General features: G+C 45.3%; 1 protein-coding gene across 4 annotated transcripts in view; it reads right to left on the bottom strand.

Annotated features, from left to right (window-relative positions):
• Positions 1 to 17,725, bottom strand: part of wdr91 (WD repeat domain 91) — a 59,756-nt gene that overhangs the window by 9,488 nt on the left and 32,543 nt on the right. For all 4 annotated transcript variants that reach the window (XM_059652261.1, XM_048549241.2, XM_048549242.2 and 1 more), the window contains one exon: positions 4,142 to 4,301. In XM_059652261.1, coding sequence (XP_059508244.1) covers positions 4,142 to 4,301 — 160 coding nt within the window. The remainder of the gene's footprint in view (positions 1 to 4,141; positions 4,302 to 17,725) is intronic.

Genomic DNA, 17,725 nt, shown 5'->3' on the forward strand with positions numbered 1-17,725 from the left:
GACAAATACCAGCAGGGATTATCTTTAACCCTATTTGTAAAGAAGGGTGCAAAACGTTCAAAATTACTCCAGACCTCTGTCATTATCCACCAGTCTAAAGATGACTGAAAATCTATAACCAGGGACTCTACAATATCATATTCACATCCCTCAGCATCCATGGATGCATCTCATTCAGTCCTGGTGCCACATCAACTTTAAGTACATTAACTCATCAACTCTGAGTACAGGCAGTCCAATTATCTCTCTTCCCAACCCTAATTATATACCATGTGGAAATTTACTTCCTCACCGTGCATTTCCTTCTGTTATAAACACTTGAAAACTGCTCTCTGGGTCTCTACCCATTTCGAAGTGAGAACCATTTCTTCCTATCCCCTCTGTGCAGGCCCGTTGAGATCTTGAAAAGTTGTAACAAATCTTCTCTGAGACTTCTCCTCTTAAACAAAAACAGTCAAACTTCTTCATTTTATCCTAATATCTTAAGTGTCCCATCCCTGGGATCATTCTAGTAAACTACTTCTGCACTCTCTCTAATGTATTCCCACATATCCTTGTGCGGTCTCCAGAACTGTACGCAATATTCTATGAAGTCTGACCAGTGTCTTGTACAAGTTCAACATAACCTCCCTGCTCTTACAGAATCATACAGCATGGAAACAGACCCTTTGGTCCAACCAGTCCATGCTGAACATTTGTGTCTTTTTGCCTATGTTGCCATTTATGGAGACTATGTATGCCCTGCCACCTCTAATGATATACACCCTTTTGAATAGTGCCCTTTATGTTATACTGCTTCCCCATGTTCTTTGTACCAAAGTATATCACCTCACACCCCAAAGCACTGAACTTCATCATGGAAGCATTGGAAAAAGTGCAGAGAAGATTTACCAGATGTTGCCTGGTCTGGAGCGCAGGCCCTATGAAGAAAGGCTGAGGGACTTGGGTCTGTTCTCATTGGAGAGAAGGAGGCTATGAGGGGATTTAATAGAGACATACAAGATGATCAGAGGATTAGATAGGGTGGACAGTGAGAGTCTTTTGGGGGCATGGCTACGAATTGAGGGGTGATAGATTTAAGACAGATGTCAGAGGCAGGTTCTTTGCTCAGACAGTGGTAAGGGCGTGGAACGCCCTGCCTGCCAATGTAGTTAACTCAGCCACATTAGGGGCATTTAAACAGTCCTTGGATAATCATATGGATAATGATGGGATAGTGTAGGGGGAGGGGCTTAGATTAGGTCACAGGTCTGCACAACACGGAGGGCCGAAGGGCCTGTTCTGCGCTGTTTTGTTCCTATGTTCATGTGACACCTATTCGACCACTCCAATGCGTCAATGCCCTTTTGAAGTTTATGCTGTTCTCTTCTCCGTTCACAATTCCCCCAAGTTTTATTGCCTGCAAACTTTAAAATCATTTCATGCATAGCTCGTTTACATCTCTGATAATGGGAACTGCAGATGCTGGAGAATCCAAGATAATAAAATGTGAGGCTGGATGAACACAGCAGGCCCATCAGCATCTCAGGAGCACAAAAGCTGACGTTTCGGGCCTAGACCCTTCATCAGAGAGGGGGAATGGGGTGAGGGTTCTGGAATAAATAGGGAGAGAGGGGGAGGCGGACCGAAGATGGAGAGAAAAGAAGATAGGTGGAGAGGAGAGTATAGGTGGGGAGGTAGGGAGGGGATAGGTCAGTCCAGGGAAGACGGACAGGTCAAGGAGGTGGGATGAGGTTAGTAGATAGGAGATGGAGGTGCGGCTTGGGGTGGGAGGAAGGAATGGGTGAGAGGAAGAACAGGTTAGGGAGGCAGAGACAGACTGGACTGGTTTTGGGACACAGTGGGTGGAGGGGAAGAGCTGGGCTGGTTGTGTGGTGCAGTGGGGGGAGGGAACGAAACAAACTGGGCTGGTTTTGGGATGCAGAGGGGGAAGGGGAGATTTTGAAGCTGGTGAAGTCCACATTGATACCATTGGGCTGCAGGGTTCCCAAGTGGAATATGAGTTGCTGTTCCTACAACTTTCGGGTGGCATCATTGTGGCACTGCAGGAGGCCCATGATGGACATGTCATCTAAAGAATGGGAGGGGGAGTGGAAATGGTTCGCAACTGGGAGGCGCAGTTGTTTATTGCGAACCGAGCGGAGGTGTTCTGCAAAGCAGTCCCAAAGCCTCCGCTTGGTTTCCCCAATGTAGAGGTAGCCACACCGGGTACAATGGATACAGTATACCACATTGGCAGATGTGCAGGTGAACCTCTGCTTAATATGGAAGGTCATTTTGGGGCCTGGGATAGGGGTGAGGGAGGAGGTGTGGGGGCAAGTGTAGCATTTCCTGCGGTTGCAGGGGAAGGTGCCGGATGTCGTGGGGTTGGAGGGCAGTGTGGAGCAAACAAGGGAGTCACGGAGAGAGCGGTCGCTCCGGAAAGCAGAAAAGGGTGGGGATGGAAAAATGTCTTGGGTGGTGGGGTCGGATTGTAAATGGCGGAAGTGTCGGAGGATGATGCGTTGTATCCGGAGGTTGGTGGGGTGGTGTGAGAGAACGAGGGGGATCCTCTTTGGGCGGTTGTGGCAGGGACAGGGTGTGAGGGATGTGTTGCGGGAAATGCGGGAGACGCGGTCAAGGGCGTTCTCGACCACTGTCAGGGGAAAGTTGTGGTCCTTGAAGAACTTGGACATCTGGGATGTGCGGGAGTGGAATGCCTCGTCGTGGGAGCAGATGCGGCAGAGGCGGAGGAATTGGGAATAGGGGATGGAATTTTTGCAGGAGGGTGGGTGGGAGGAGGTGTATTCTAGGTAGCTGTGGGAGTCGGTGGGCTTGAAATGGACATCAGTTACAAGCTGGTTGCCTGAGATGGAGACTGAGGGGGCCAGGAAGGTGAGGGATGTGCTGGAGATGGCCCAGGTGAACTGAAGGTTGGGGTGGAATGTGTTGGTGAAGTGGATCAACTGTTCGAGCTCCTCTGGGGAGCAAGAGGCGGCGCCGATAGAGTCATCAATGTAACGGAGGAAGTGGTGGGGTTTGGGGCCTGTGTAGGTGCGGAAGAGGGACTGTACCACGTAATCTGCAAAGAGGCAGGCATAGCTGGGGCCCATGCGGGTGCCCATGGCCACCCGCTTTGTCTGTAGGAAGTGGGAGGAATCGAAAGAGAAGTTGTTGAGGGTGAGGACGAGTTTGGCTAGGCGGATGAGGGTGTCGGTGGAGGGGGACTGGTCGGGTCTGCGGGACAGGACGTCCAGTCCCTGTACACCTGTATTCCGCATGCAGATGGCCTCAAGGCCCTCCGCTTCTTCCTGTCACTCTCTCTCTCACACACACACAGTCAGAATATGCCTATCTCTCTCTCTCTCTCTCTCTCTCTCACACATGCTGTCAGAATATGCCGATCTCTCTCTCTCACACACATGCTGTCAGAATATGCCAATCTCTCTCTCTCTCTCTCACACACACACACACTGAACTGAATCAGAATACCATTATCCAGGTTGTTTATACACTCCAAACGATGAGACACACAGCAGTCTCGAAAGGTCTCGAACATACCAGTGTGCACCGTGTGCTCCCTCTCCAGGGACGACCTGGAGCAGACATAACCGTGAAAGAGGGTCAGACAGTCAGGAACAACGAGCCCCTCTTTGGCCTGCTGCCTACACCTGTTAATGACCATCATGGCCACCCCCAGGAGCAAAGCCACCAGAAGGTTCATAGACTTATCTGCCCCTCTGCGCCTGTACACCAGGAGTGTGGGGGCTGAAGTGAAACTCAAATTTTAACAGCAGCCCCCTCAAGTTGTTGCTAGTTCCCTGGAGACACCCACCCACACACGTACAAACAGTCAGTACACATCACTGTCTCTCTCTCTCACACAGTCACAATATACAGATGTCAGTCTCTCTCATACACTATCAGGATGTACAGATGTCTTTCTCAACGCTCAACCTGCCAGGACACACAGATCTCTCTCTCTGTCACACATGCACAGAATGTGGACATATTACTCTCTCTCACTATCAACTGTTCATGTATATGCATCAAATTATGTATCAATCAGAATTCAGTTGTATATTTCAACCAAGTGTACCCTCAGCAACACTTCAGGCCAGCATTACCATTTCTCCGAAGTGGGCAGTCTCTGGTACTTTACCTGCTGCTTCATCGTTTTTGTGTCCCATAGGAGGAGATCACCTGGAACCAGGTTAACTCCTTTATCTCCTGCTTCCACCACTGTTCCCAGTTTGATGCTTGGAGCAGCTGAGGAGCAAACAAATGATGTTCCACTTGGACTACAAGATAAGGACAAAATTCTGTGGATACAAGGAAAGGCAGCAAGTTAAGAAATATCCCAGAGTCTCCTGATCTAAACATACAAATTAGGAAACATTCCAATGCATCCTGTCCTGGTTGTATTCATGTTTCCTTTTCCACATTTTTTGCACCTGAACTGAGTCACTTTCCAAGACATTTTCAGGAGCAGTTTGGAGTCAATTACATTAATGTGGATCTGGCGTTACACAAGACAGACTAGATGAAGATCTAGTGCGGCACGGTGGCTCACTGGTTAGCACTGCAGCCTCACAGCACCAAATACCCGGGTTCGATTCCAGCCTTGGGCAACTGTCTGTGTGGAGTTTGCACATTCTCCCAGTGTCTATGTGGGTTTCCTGTGCCCCGGTTTCCTCCCACAGTCCAAAGATGTGCAGACTAGGTGGATTGGCCATGCTAAATTACCCATAGTGTTCATGGGTGTGTGGGTTATAGGGGGATGGGTCTGGGTGGGATGCTTCAAGGGGCGGTATGGACTTGTTGGGCTGAAGGGCCTGTTTCCACACTGTAGGGAATCTAATCTAAAGATGGCAGATTTACTTTCCTAAAGCACCCTGGTGAGCTAGACCAATGTTTACAATCAATCATGGTTGTTATCACTATTACTGAGCTCAGTTTTAAATTCCAGTTTTATTGTTGAATTTCAAATTTTCCAACTGGGACTTTAGCCTACGTCCCCACAGCATTAGCACAGGCCATTGAATTACTTGGCCAGTACCATTACCATTAATTATACAAGGAAATCTTTCCATCAGTTACTTCAAATCTATGCCCCTTGTCATTGACTTCTCTCTAAGGTAAACAGGCCCTTCCCATGCACTTGATCTAGGCTCCTCAACTTTCAACCAAATCTCCACCTAGCCATCCTTGTTCAAAGACAAATAATGGCAGCCCATCCAACTTTTTCTATTACCTACAATTTTCCAGTCCTGGCAACTTCATTTAAAATGTCCTCTGTACTCTCATTCATGTAATTGCACCCAGAATGCACACATATTCAAATTGGATTGTAATGCTTTACTCCGTCTCAGTTCTTATAGTCAGTGCCATGGCTAATAAAGGAGTCCTTATGCCATGTTTATCATCATATCAACCTGTTTCACTACCTTCTTTGGATCTGTTGGTATCCACTGTGAAGTCTCCACTTCCACTGCACACTCTCAGCATCCTCCAATTTATTGTGCATTCCCTTGCACTACCTTGCGTTTCTCCAGATTGAGTTCTGTCTTCCACTTTTATGCCTACCTGACCAGTTCATTAAAATAGCTCTCTGCAATCTCCTTACTATCACCCATCTGGTCAATTTTTGTGACGTTTGTAAACTCCTTGATCATGTGCCTTATATTTATGTCCAAATCATTGAGATACAACACAAAAAAGGGACCAAGGTCTAAGTCCTGCAGAGCCACAGTGTAAACAGTCTTTCAGTCACAAAGATACCCATCATCCATTGCACTTCATGTCCTGTCACTGAGCCAATATTGTAACCTGCTTGTCATGTAGACTCAAAAAAGAACAAAGAAAATTACAGCACAAAAACAGGCCCTTTGGCCCTCCAAGCCTGCTCTGATTGACATCCTCTGTCTAAACCGGTCATCTTTCCTCTAAGGGTCTGTATCCCATTGCTCCCTGCCCATCCATGTACCTGTCTAGATACGTCTTAAAAGACACTCTCATGTCTGCGTATACTACCTCCGCTGGCAACGCATTCCATGCACCCACCACCCTCTGCATAAAGAACTTTCCACGGATATCTCCCATAAACTTTCCTCCCCTCACTTTGAATTCATGACCCCAGTAATTGAGTCCCCCACTCTAGGAAAAAGCTTCTTGCTATCCACCTTGTCTATACCCCTCATGATTTAACAGACCTCAGTCAGGTCCCCCCTCAATCTCCATCTTTCTAATGAAAATAATCCTAATCTACTCAACCTTTCTTAGCAAGTTTTGAGAAGATTTGTAGCTCAGGTTGAGTTTCTGGATGTGAGTTTGCTCGCTGACCTGGAAGGTTAGTTTTCAGACGTTTTGTCACCATTCCAAGTAACATCAGTGAGCCTCCAGTGAAGCGCTGGTGTTATGTCCCGTTTTCTATTTATCTGTTTAGGTTTCCTTGGGTTGGTGATGTCATTTCCTGTCCCCCCCCCCCCCCCCCCCCCCTCAGAGGATGGTAGATTGGCTCCAAATCAATGTGTTTGTTGATGGAGTTCCGGTTGGAATGCCATGCTTCTTGGAATTCTCGTGCATGTCTCTGTTTGGCTTGTCCTAGGATGGATGTGTTGTCCCAATCAAAAAGGTGTGCTTACTCATCTGTATGTAAGGATACTAGTGATGGTGGGTCACGTCTTTTTGTGGCTAGTTGATGTTCATGTATCCTGGTGGCTAGCTTTCTGCCTGTTTGTCCAATGTAGTGTTTGTCACAGTTCTTGCAAGGTATTTTGTAGATGACGTTCATTTTGCTTGTTGTCTGTACAGGGTCTGCCGTTGGGAGCCTTATCAAACACCCTACTGAAGTAAGCCTTCCCCTCAATCAACTTTGTCACATCCTCAAAGAATTCTTTTAAGTTGGTAAGACATGACCTTCCCTGCACAAAACCATATTGTTTATCATTGATAAGCCCATTTTCTTCCAAATGGGAATAGATCTTATCCCTCAGTATCTTCTCCAGCAGGTTCCCTACCACTGACGTCAGGCTCACCGGTCGAAACATTAGCCTGCTCTCTCTATGAATGCTGTCTGATCTGTGATTTCCAGCATTTTCTGTTCTCAGGACAGATTCCAGCATTCTGCAGTAATTTTCTTCTACATCGCATCCAGCTTGAGGCATTCCACTGGATCCCATGGCTGTGATTTAAACCAGTCTGCCATGTGGAAATTTTACTAAAATTCATGCAGACAGCATGGCCTACTTTCATCAATTTTCTATCATTTCCTCAAAAAAATTCAATCAAGTTAGTCACACAGTTCAGTCCCATAACAAATACATAGTGAACCTTCTTGATAATCTCTGTATTTAAAAGTGACAGTTATTCTGTCACACAGAATTGGCACCGACAATTTGCCTGCTTCTAAGGTTACACCAACTGCCTGTCAATAATTATTCTTTCCCCTCAGTGCCTCTTTAGACAAAGGCACAACATTACCAGTCCTCCATTCCATTGATGTTGAATCTGTATTAGGCAACAGTTAGAAAGTGATGGTCAGACATTCCACTACTTCCTCCCTTGCCTCTTTTAATAGCCTGGAGTACATTTCACCCAGCTCGGGTGATTTACCTACTTTCAAGGATCCACTAATGCGTCCTCCCTAAGTTTATCATATCCAATATTTCACATTTCTCCTTAAATCCAATATGTCATACTCTCTTTTGCGAGCAGGAATGCAGAGTATTCATTAAGGAGCATACCTGCATCATCCACCTCTGAGTAAGTGACTGCTTTTGGCTTTTAATGGACCCCACTCTTTTCTTTGTTATTTGCTTGCTCTGAATACAATGATAAACCCTGCAGCCTAATGGTATCAATGTAGACTTCACCAGTTTCAAAATCTCCCCTTCCCCTACTGCATCCCTAAACCAGCCCAGTACGTCCCCTCCCCCCACTGCACCACACAACCAGCCCAGCTCTTCCCGCCCACCCACTGCATCCCAAAACCAGTCCAACCTGTCTCTGCCTCCCTAACTGGTTCTTCCTCTCACCCATCCCTTCCTCCCACCCCAAGCCGCACCCCCATCTACCTACTAACCTCATCCCACCTCCTTGACCTGTCCGTCTTCCCTGGACTGACCTATCCCCTCCCTACCTCCCCACCTATACTCTCTCCACCTATCTTCTTTACTCTCCATCTTCGGTCCGCCTCCCCCTCTCTCCCTATTTATTCCAGTTCCTTCTCCCCATCCCCCTCTCTGAGGGAGGGTCTAGGCCCGAAACGTCAGCTTTTGTGCTCCTGAGATGCTGCTTGGCCTGCTGTGTTCATCCAGCCTCACATTTTATTATCTTGGAATTCTCCAGCATCTGCAGTTCCCATTATCTCTATAAGACATCTTTGTGTTTTCTTTGCCTTTAGTTATCAATATTTTCATTTTTTAAAAAATTTCCCTTTTTGATTTCACTCTAAGTTTTTATACTCCCCCGAGTTGCCTCCGTCATTAACTTTCCTCTTTTGCCTAATCTTAACTTGCATGCTCCTTGGCACCTCGGGTACTGGATTTGACTATTCTACCTTTCCTCTTCGTGCAAACATGTTTACACCAAATTCTTTGATAGTCCCTTCAAATGTTTCCCACTGCTCTGGCACAGACATTTCTTTGATTAGCTGCTTCAAGTTCACTTTCACTAAATCACTCATCAGCTTAGCAAGTTGGCTTTGCCCCAGCTTTGAAGTAAAACTAGTTTGTTATAATTATGTCAAAACTAACTGAATTACAATCACTACACCCAATAGGCTTTTTCTAAAGAAAACACAGGCCATCGTGTCCATTCCAATTTACCAAAGAGCTTCTCGCCCCTACTCTATCCCTGTAATCTTGCATTTTCCATAGCCAATCCACCTATCCTGCACATCTTTGGACTGTGGGAGAAAACCCAAGTGGACACGGGGAGAACATGCAAACTACACACATTCCCGACAGTGGAATCAAACCCAGGTTCCTGGCACTGTGAGGCAGCAGTGCTAACTACTGAGCGACCATGCCACCCCCGAAAGCTGTGCCATGTTCTTCCACCTAACAGCTTCATTTTCTAAAATTAATTCCAGAAATCTGTCTTCTCTTGCTACATATTGGCCAAAAAGATTACCCTAAACGTACGTCAAGAATTCGGCTCCCTCAATTCCTTTCACACTAGAACAGTCAATATTAAGCAATGAAAATCCCCTCCACTGCTCCTTATTGTTGTGTATTCAAGAGATGTGCCTACGTGTTTGTTCTAAACTAATATGATTGTGATATTCAATCAGTTCGAGGGCAGGAAAGTTAATGTCATAAATGAAGGTTAAGAAGACTGAATTGGCTAAAATTGCTTGAGAAAGAACATTAAAAAATAAGACCATTGTTGTGTAGAGGAAAAATGTTTTAAGGGGATACTTCATAATTATCAATAAAAATATACTTCCTTGAGAAGACGACTAACAGGGGTTGAACCATCCAGAGCTAATTAAGCATGACATCAAACTGATGGAAAGATGGAAATGAAAATTGGAATAAAAGTTTTGAAGATTAGATGCAGGAAAAACCAGCAAAAAACAGACTAAGAATAACAGGAAAAACCAGATTGTGAGTATCAGACAGCAAGCACTTCCAGTGTACATGGAACACAGTAGTTGAAGTTTATCCCTTTAGCGGGCAAGACTGGGAAATTAATAATGGGAGCAGCGAGAGAGAGAAAGTGCAAGACAGTGAGAGCGAGAAAACCTGGAGGCTGCCAGGAAGGTACGTCTTCCCACTTTAAAAAGCTTACCTCGACCGGGAGCGTCCTTCATTCATTTGGGCAACGGCTGAACCAGAGACGCTACATGTGTAGTTTCTCCCACCCGCGCACCCCTCCTCTAACCAAATAAAAAGGATGCGGTGGTGTGTAGATAAGGTGAGGCTTTTTCTATTTAATTTTTTAAAATATTGTGTGATCGGTGAAAACTTTTTCGTTCCTTTTTCATTTATCTAAGTTAAGTTTAAGATTAAAAATTAAAAATGGCAGGAGATCTCAGACCCGTGTTATGCTACTCTGGTTCAATGTGGGAGCTCAGGGACACGGCTGATGTCTCTGACTCCTTCACGTGCAGGAAGTGTGTCCAGCTGCAGCTCTTCTCAGACCGCACGAGCTGCGGATGGACTCACTTTGGGCCATACACGATGCCGAGGAGGTTGTGGATAGCACGTTTAGTGAATTGGTCACACCGCAGATTAGGAGTGCTGAGGGAGAAAGGGAATGGGTGACCAAAAGGCAGTGAAAAAACAGGAAGGCAGTGCAGGTGTCCCCTGCGGTCATCCCCCTCCAAAATAGGTATACCGTTCTGGATATTGTTGGGGGAGATGGCTCACCAGGGGAAGGCAGCAGTAGCCAGGTTCATGGCACCATGGCTCACTCTGCTGTATAGAAGGGTGGGAAGAGGAGTGGAAGGGCTATAGTCATTGGGGATTCAATTGTAAGTGGAGTAGATAGGCGGTTCTGTGGTCGAAAACAAGACTCCCGAATGGTATGTTGCCTCCCAGGTGCACGGGTCAGGGATGTCTCAGATCGGCTGAAGAACATTCTGAAGTGGGAGGGCGAACAGCCAGTTGTTGTAGTGCATATAGGCACCAATGATATAGGCAGAAAACAGGATGAGGTCCTACAAGCAGAATTTAGGGAGTTAGGAGCCAAGTTAAAAAGTAGGACCTCAAAGCAATCTCAGGATAGCTACCAGAGCTACGTGCTAGCCAGAGTAGAAATGAAAGAATAGGCAGGATAAATGAGTGGCTTGAGAGATGGTGCAGGCGGGAGGGGTTCAGATTTTTGGGACATTGGGACCGGTTCTGGGGAAGGTGGGAATATTACAAATTGGACGTCCTACACTTGGGCAAGATTGGAACCACTGTCCTAGTTGGTGCTTTTGCTAACGTTGTTGGGGAGGGTTTAAACTAATGTGGCAGGAGGATGGTAACCAAATATTGGACAGAAAACAGGTAGTAACAAAAGCCTGTAGGGAACTAGGTAATGAAGTCAGCATGATCAAAGGGAAGAGTAGACAGGGAGCAGATGAACACAAAGGGACAGGTGGTCTGAGGTGCATTTGTTTTAAAGTGAGAAGTGCAATACATAAGGCAGATGAACTTAGGGCTCGGATCAGTACCTGGGAGTATGATGTTATTGCTGTCACTGAGACTTGTTTGAGGGAAGGGCATGATTGGCAATAGTTGTCCTGGGATGTCGATACCTCAGGCGGGAGTGGAGGAGTTGCATTACTGGTCAAAGACGCTATTCACTGCTATACTGAAGGAGGGCACTATGGAGGACTCAAGCAGTGAGGCAATATGGGAAAAGCTCAGAAATAGGGAGGGTGCAGTAACAATGTTGGGGCTGTACTATAGGCCTCCCAACAGCGGGCGTGAGACAGAGGTACAAATATGTAGACAGATTACGGGAAGGTGTAGGGGCAACAGGGTGGTAGTGATGTGAGATTTTCATTTTCCCAACATTGACTGGGATTCACTTAGTGTTAGGGGTTTAGATGGAGCAGCATTTGTAAGGAACATCCAGGAGGGTTCTATACAGCAGCATGTAAATAGTCCAACTCGGGAAAGGGCCATACTGGGCCAGGTGTTGGGGAAGGAGCCCAGCCAGGTGGTTGAAATTACAGGAGGGGACTACTTTGGAAATGGTGACCACAATTCCGTAGGTTTTATAATACACATGGGCAAAGATGAGAGTGGTCCTAAAGGAAAGGTTCTAAACTGGGGGAAGGCCGACTATGCCAAAAATCGGCAGGATCTGGGGAATGTAGACTAGGAGAAACTGTTTGAAGGTAATCCACATTTGATATGTGGGAGGCTTTTAAAGAGAGGTCGATTAGCGTGCAGGAAAGACATGTTCCTGTGAAAATGAGTGATAGAAATGGCAAGATTAGGGAATCATGGATGACAAGTGCAATTGTGAGACTAGCTGAGAGGAAAAAGGAAGCATACACAAGGTTTAGGTGCCTGAAGACTGACGAAGCTTTGGAAGAATATCGGGAATGTAGAGTGAATCTGAAATGAGGAATTAAGAGGGCTAAAGGGGGACAGGAGATATCTTTAGCAAACATGGTTAAGGAAAATCCCAAAGCCTTTTATTCATATATAAAGAGCAAGAAGGTAACTAGAGAAAGGATTGGCCCACTTAAGGACAAAGAAGGGAATTTATGCGTTGAGTCAGAGAAAATGGGTGACATTCTTAATGAGTACTTTGCATTGGTATTCACCAAGGAGAGGGACATGACGGATGTTGAGGTTAGGGATAGATGTTTGATTACTCTAAGTCAAGTCGGCATAAGGAGGGAGGAAGTGTTGGGTATCCTAAAAGGCATTAAGGTGGACAAGTCCCCAGGTTCGGATGGGATCTATCCCAGATTATTGAGGGAAGAGAGAGAGGAAATAGCTGGGGCCTTAACAGCTATTTTTGTAGGATCCTAAAACACGGATGAGGTCCCGGAGGGCTGGAGAATTGCTAATGTTGTCACCTTGTTTAAGAAGGGTAGCAAGGATAATCCAGGTAATTATTGACTTGTGAGCCTGACATCAGTGGTAGGAAGCTGCTGGAGAAGATACTGAGGGATAGGAACTATTCCCATTTGGAAGAAAATGGGCTTATCAGTGATAGACAGCACGGTTTTGTGCAGGGAAGGTCATGTCTTACCAACTTAATAGAATTCTTTGAGGATGTGACATAGTTGATTGATGAGGGAAAGGTTGTGGATGTCATATACATGGACTTCAGTAAGGTGTTTCATTACGTTCGCCATGGCAGGCTGATGGAGGAAGTGAAGTCGCATGGGGTCCAGGGTGTGTTAGCAGATGGATAAAAAATTGGCTAGGCAACAGGAAACAGAGAGTAGTAGTGGAAGGGGGTTTCTCAAATTGGAGACCTGTGACCAGTACTGTTCCACAGGGATCTGTGCTGGGACCACTGTTGTTTGTGATATACGTAAATGATTTGGAGGAAGGCAGAGGTGGTCTGATTAGCAAGTTTGCAGATTGGTGGAGTAGCAGATAGTGAAGGGGACTAGCGAGTTTTGAGATGATTTATAGCTCAGGTTGAGGTTCTGGATGTGAGTTTGCTCGCTGAGCTGGAAGGTTCGTTTTCAGATGTTTCGTCACCATACTAGGTAACATTATCAGTGAGCCTCCGACGAAGCACTGGTGTTATGTCCCGCTTTCTATTTATCTGGCTAGGTTTCCTTGGGTTGGTGATGTCATTTCCTGTGTTAGTGATGTCATTTCCTGTTCTTTTTCTCAGGGGGTGGTAGATTGGCTCCAAATCAATGTGTTTGTTGATGGAGTTCCGGTTGGAATGCCATGCTTCTAGGAATTCTCGTGCGGGTTCAAGACCATCAATAATACCCTTTACTGGCATAACATTCACAAAACAGGAGGAAAACAACAACAAACTGCCATTCCTAGATGTCACAGTAGAGCGAACAGCCAATGGGAAACTTCAAACCGGCGTCTACAGGAAAACAACACATACGGACCAAATACTGAACTACAGGAGTAACCATCCCAACACCCACAAATGAAGCTGCATTAGAACATTATTCCAACGAGCCACCACACACTGCAGCACAGAGGAACTACGCAGAGCAGAGAAAAATCACCTATACAGCGTATTCAAAAAGAATGGGTACCCTATGAACACAGTCCGCCGATTCCTCAGCAATAAACCCAAACAAACAGACAAAACAGGCCCAGAAACCATAAACCACTCTCCCCTACATCAAAGACATTTCCAAAACGACTGCCAGACTACTCGGACCTCTTGGCATCAGGGTAGCCCACAAACCCACCAACACACTAAAACAGCAGCTAATGAACTTAAAAGACCCTATATAGACAACAAATAAAACGAACGTCATCTACAAAATACCTTGCAAGAACTGTGACAAACACGAGATTGGACAAACTGGCAGAAAGCTCGCCACCAGGATACATGAACATCAACTAGCCACAAAACAACATGACCCACCATCACTCGTATCCTTACATACAGATGAGGAAGGACACCACTTTGATTGGGACCACACATCCATCCTAGGACAAGCCAAACAGAGACATGCACGAGAATTCCTAGAAGCATGGCATTCCAACCGGAACTCCATCAACAAACACATTGATTTGGAGCCAATCTACCATCCCCTGAGAAAAAGAACAGGAAATGACATCACCAACCCAAGGAAACCTAACCAGATAAATAGAAAGCGGGACATAACACTAGCGCTTCGTCGGAGGCTCACTGATGATGTTACCTAGTATGGTGACGAAACATCTGAAAACGAAACATCTGAAAACGAACCTTCCAGCTCAGCGAGCAAACTCACATCCAGTGAAGGGGACTGTCAGAATTACAGCAGATAACAGATAAATTGCAGAGTTTGGCAGATAAATGGCAGATGGAGTTCAATCCAGGCAAATGCAAAGTGATGCATTTTGGAAGATCTAATTCAAGAGCAAACTATACAGTAAATGGAAAAGTCCTGGGGAAAATTGATGTACAAAGAGATCTGGGTGTTCAAGTCCATTGTTCCCTGAAGGTGGCAATGCAGGTCAATAGAGAGGTCAAGGCAGCATATGGCATGCTTTCCTTCATCGGACAGGGTATTGAGTACAAGACTTGGCAGGTCATGTTACAGTTGTATAAGACTTTGATTCGGCCAGTTGGGCCATCTTTCCTGCGTACAGTTCTGGTCACCATTTTATCAAAAGGATGTGGATGCTTTGGAGAAGTTGCAGAGGAGGTTCACCAGGATGTTGCCTGGTATGGAGGGTGCTACCCATGAAGAAAGGTTGAGTAGATTAGGATTTTTTCATTAGAAAGACGGAGACTAAGGGGGGACCTGATTGAGGTCTATAAAATCATGAGGGGTATAGACAAGGTGGATAGCGAGAAGCTTTTTCCCAGAGTGGGGGACTCAATTACTAGAGGTCATGATTTCAAGGTGAGAAGACGGAAGTTTATGCGTGGAAAGTTCTTTATGCAGAGGGTGGTGGGTGCCTGGAATGCATTGCCAGCGGTGGTGGTAGACACAGACACAATAGTGTCTTTTAAGATGTATCTGGACAGGTACATGGATGGACAGGGAGCAATGGGATACAGACCCTTAGAAAATAGATGACAGGTTTAGACAGAGGATCTCGATTGGCGTAGGCTTGGAAGGCTGACAGGCCTGTTCCTGTGCTGTAATTTTCTTTGTTCTTCGTTGTTCTTTGAAATATGGAAACTGCAAAATACTTATTCAGAGTCTCTGCATCAGGTCTTCATGACAGAAAGCATTGCAAAGACCATACTATTTTGCACTGTGGACTTAAAATTGGGAAAAGATCCCGCTTCAAACCATGGAACTGCGGAAGATGATGTGGCAGGTTTTTTTTAGAAACAAACAAGTTGCTGTATTGACAGTACTGGCATATTCAACCAATGTGGAAGAAAGCCAGACTACACAGCTCTAAGTATATTTAAAAGACAGTTTGGCTCAGTGACAGACTTTTGATTGACTTTCAACCAGGTTCAGTTGTTATGTATTTTTGTGCATTCAGGAGTAATCAGCATAGCAACAACTTCTTGACTGATTCTTGTGTGGTTGAACAATACAGAAACAGCCGCTTACAGGCAAGTAGCAACAGCCAAGTTTGTTGCACCACAACTGGCTCTGCTGCACAGGAGAGGAAGAATACGTGTGGGAAGGCTACAGTAGTCAGGAATTCAACCATACGGGGAATGGGTTGATGTTTTTATGGCCACAAGGATAATTATTGCCTCCTGGGCACTAGGATCAAGGATGTCACGGAGCAGGTACAGGATATTCTGGAGTAGCGGTGTGAACCAATGGTGCATGTCGATACCAAAGTGATATGGCAGACCCTAAAAGCAGAATGTAGGCAGTTAGGAAGAAAGAAGGTGGGACTTCAGATGTAGCAGTCTCATGGATCTAACACTATCGCTAATCTTGTTTGTTAGCCATCGTTGGGCCATCTTTCCTGTTTCATTTTTGTGCCAGACAGGAATGACCAATTGTTGCAGTTCCTCCATGTACTCTTCAAATGTTTGTCATTGCCCAAGAACCCACGTTGCCAGCACACAGCACGTGCTGGTCAGAGTAGAATAACAGGATATATCAGATGAATGTATGCAAGAGAGATCATGTAGCGGGGAGGATTTCAGATTCCTGGGATATTGGGACTGGATCTGAGACAGGTGGGACCAGTAAAAGTTGGATGGGTTGCACCTGGGCAGGACCAAAACAGATGTCCTGGTGGAAAACTGAGTGTTGTCAGGGAGTTTTTCAGCTAAAATGGTAGGAGAATGGGGAGGCAGAAGAAAGACCAAATCAAACAGGGCCACAAGGCAAAATAATGTAAACAGAGCAAAGAACTAACCTCACTGAGCAGAGAATTTGTGATAAAGTAGATGAGTTAGTTGCACAGAGATATGAAATGTCACGACACTGTCGAGATTATGAAAGGTGGCTGTCAGGTGACCAGGGTTAATGGGAACTGCAGATGCTGGAGAATCCAAGATCATAAAATGTGAGGCTGGATGAACACAGCAGGCCAAGCAGCATCTCAGGAGCACAAAAGCTGACGTTTCGGGCCTAGACCCTTCATTGGCCTGCTGTGTTCATCCAGCCTCACATTTTATTATTATGTCAGGTGACCGGGTTGGGAATTGAATGTCCAAGGGTATTCAGTTTTGAGGAAGGACTGACTAAAAGAAAAAGGAGGGGGTGATTGCTGGCACAAGAAAGTAAATTAAGATTATAGTGAGGAAGGATATCAGCTCTGGTGAAGTTGAATTTATATGGGTTGAGCTTAAAAATTCTAAGGGGTAGAAAATGATCATGGGAATTGTAATAGAGACCCTCAAACTGTAGTGGTAATGTTGGGGAAAGCAGGAAAGTAGAAATTCAAGTAATAAAGATACAGCTATAATTTTGGGTGACTTGAATCTGTGTTTGAATCGGGCAAATCAAAACAGGAACAAAGAAGTAGAAGATGAATTCCTGGAGTGTTGGAATGGTTTCCGACATCAATACATTGGGGAACCAACTAGAAAACAATTATCCGAGACTGGGTATTGTGTAATGACAAAATAATTGGCAATTTAGCTGCGCAAGACCACTTTGGGTAGAATGGCTAATAATGTGATGGAAGTCTTCACTAAGGTGAACAGTGATAAGGTTGATTTGAGACTAGAGTCCTGAATCTAAATAAAGGAATCTACGAGGATGCGGCATGAGCTAGCTAAGATATATGGGGAATCTTACTTAGAGACGTGGGATCTTGGGCAATGACAAATATTTGAAGAGTACACGGAGGAGCTGTAACAATTGTTCATTCCTGCCTGGCTCAAAAATGAAACAGGAAAGATGGCCCTATGATGGCTAACAAACAAGATTAGGGATATGATTAGGTCTATGGGAGGAGGCATTCGAATTGTCTAGATCTAAGGACTGGGAGCAGCTTAGATATCAATGAAGGAGGAAAAAGGGGGTTTGATTATGAGAGAGAAAATAGAGTACAAGAGTAAGCTTGCAGGGAGCATACAAACTGATTTTAAAAGCTTCCATAGGTATGTCAAAAGAAATGTTAGTGAAGACAAATGTAGGTCCCTTAAATCAGAAATGGGGGAACTGATAACGGGGAAAACAAAGAGATAACCGATCCAGAAAATACATATATTG

Source organism: Stegostoma tigrinum, chromosome 18, assembly GCF_030684315.1.
Source record: "Stegostoma tigrinum isolate sSteTig4 chromosome 18, sSteTig4.hap1, whole genome shotgun sequence".
Lineage (NCBI taxonomy): Eukaryota > Metazoa > Chordata > Chondrichthyes > Orectolobiformes > Stegostomatidae > Stegostoma > Stegostoma tigrinum.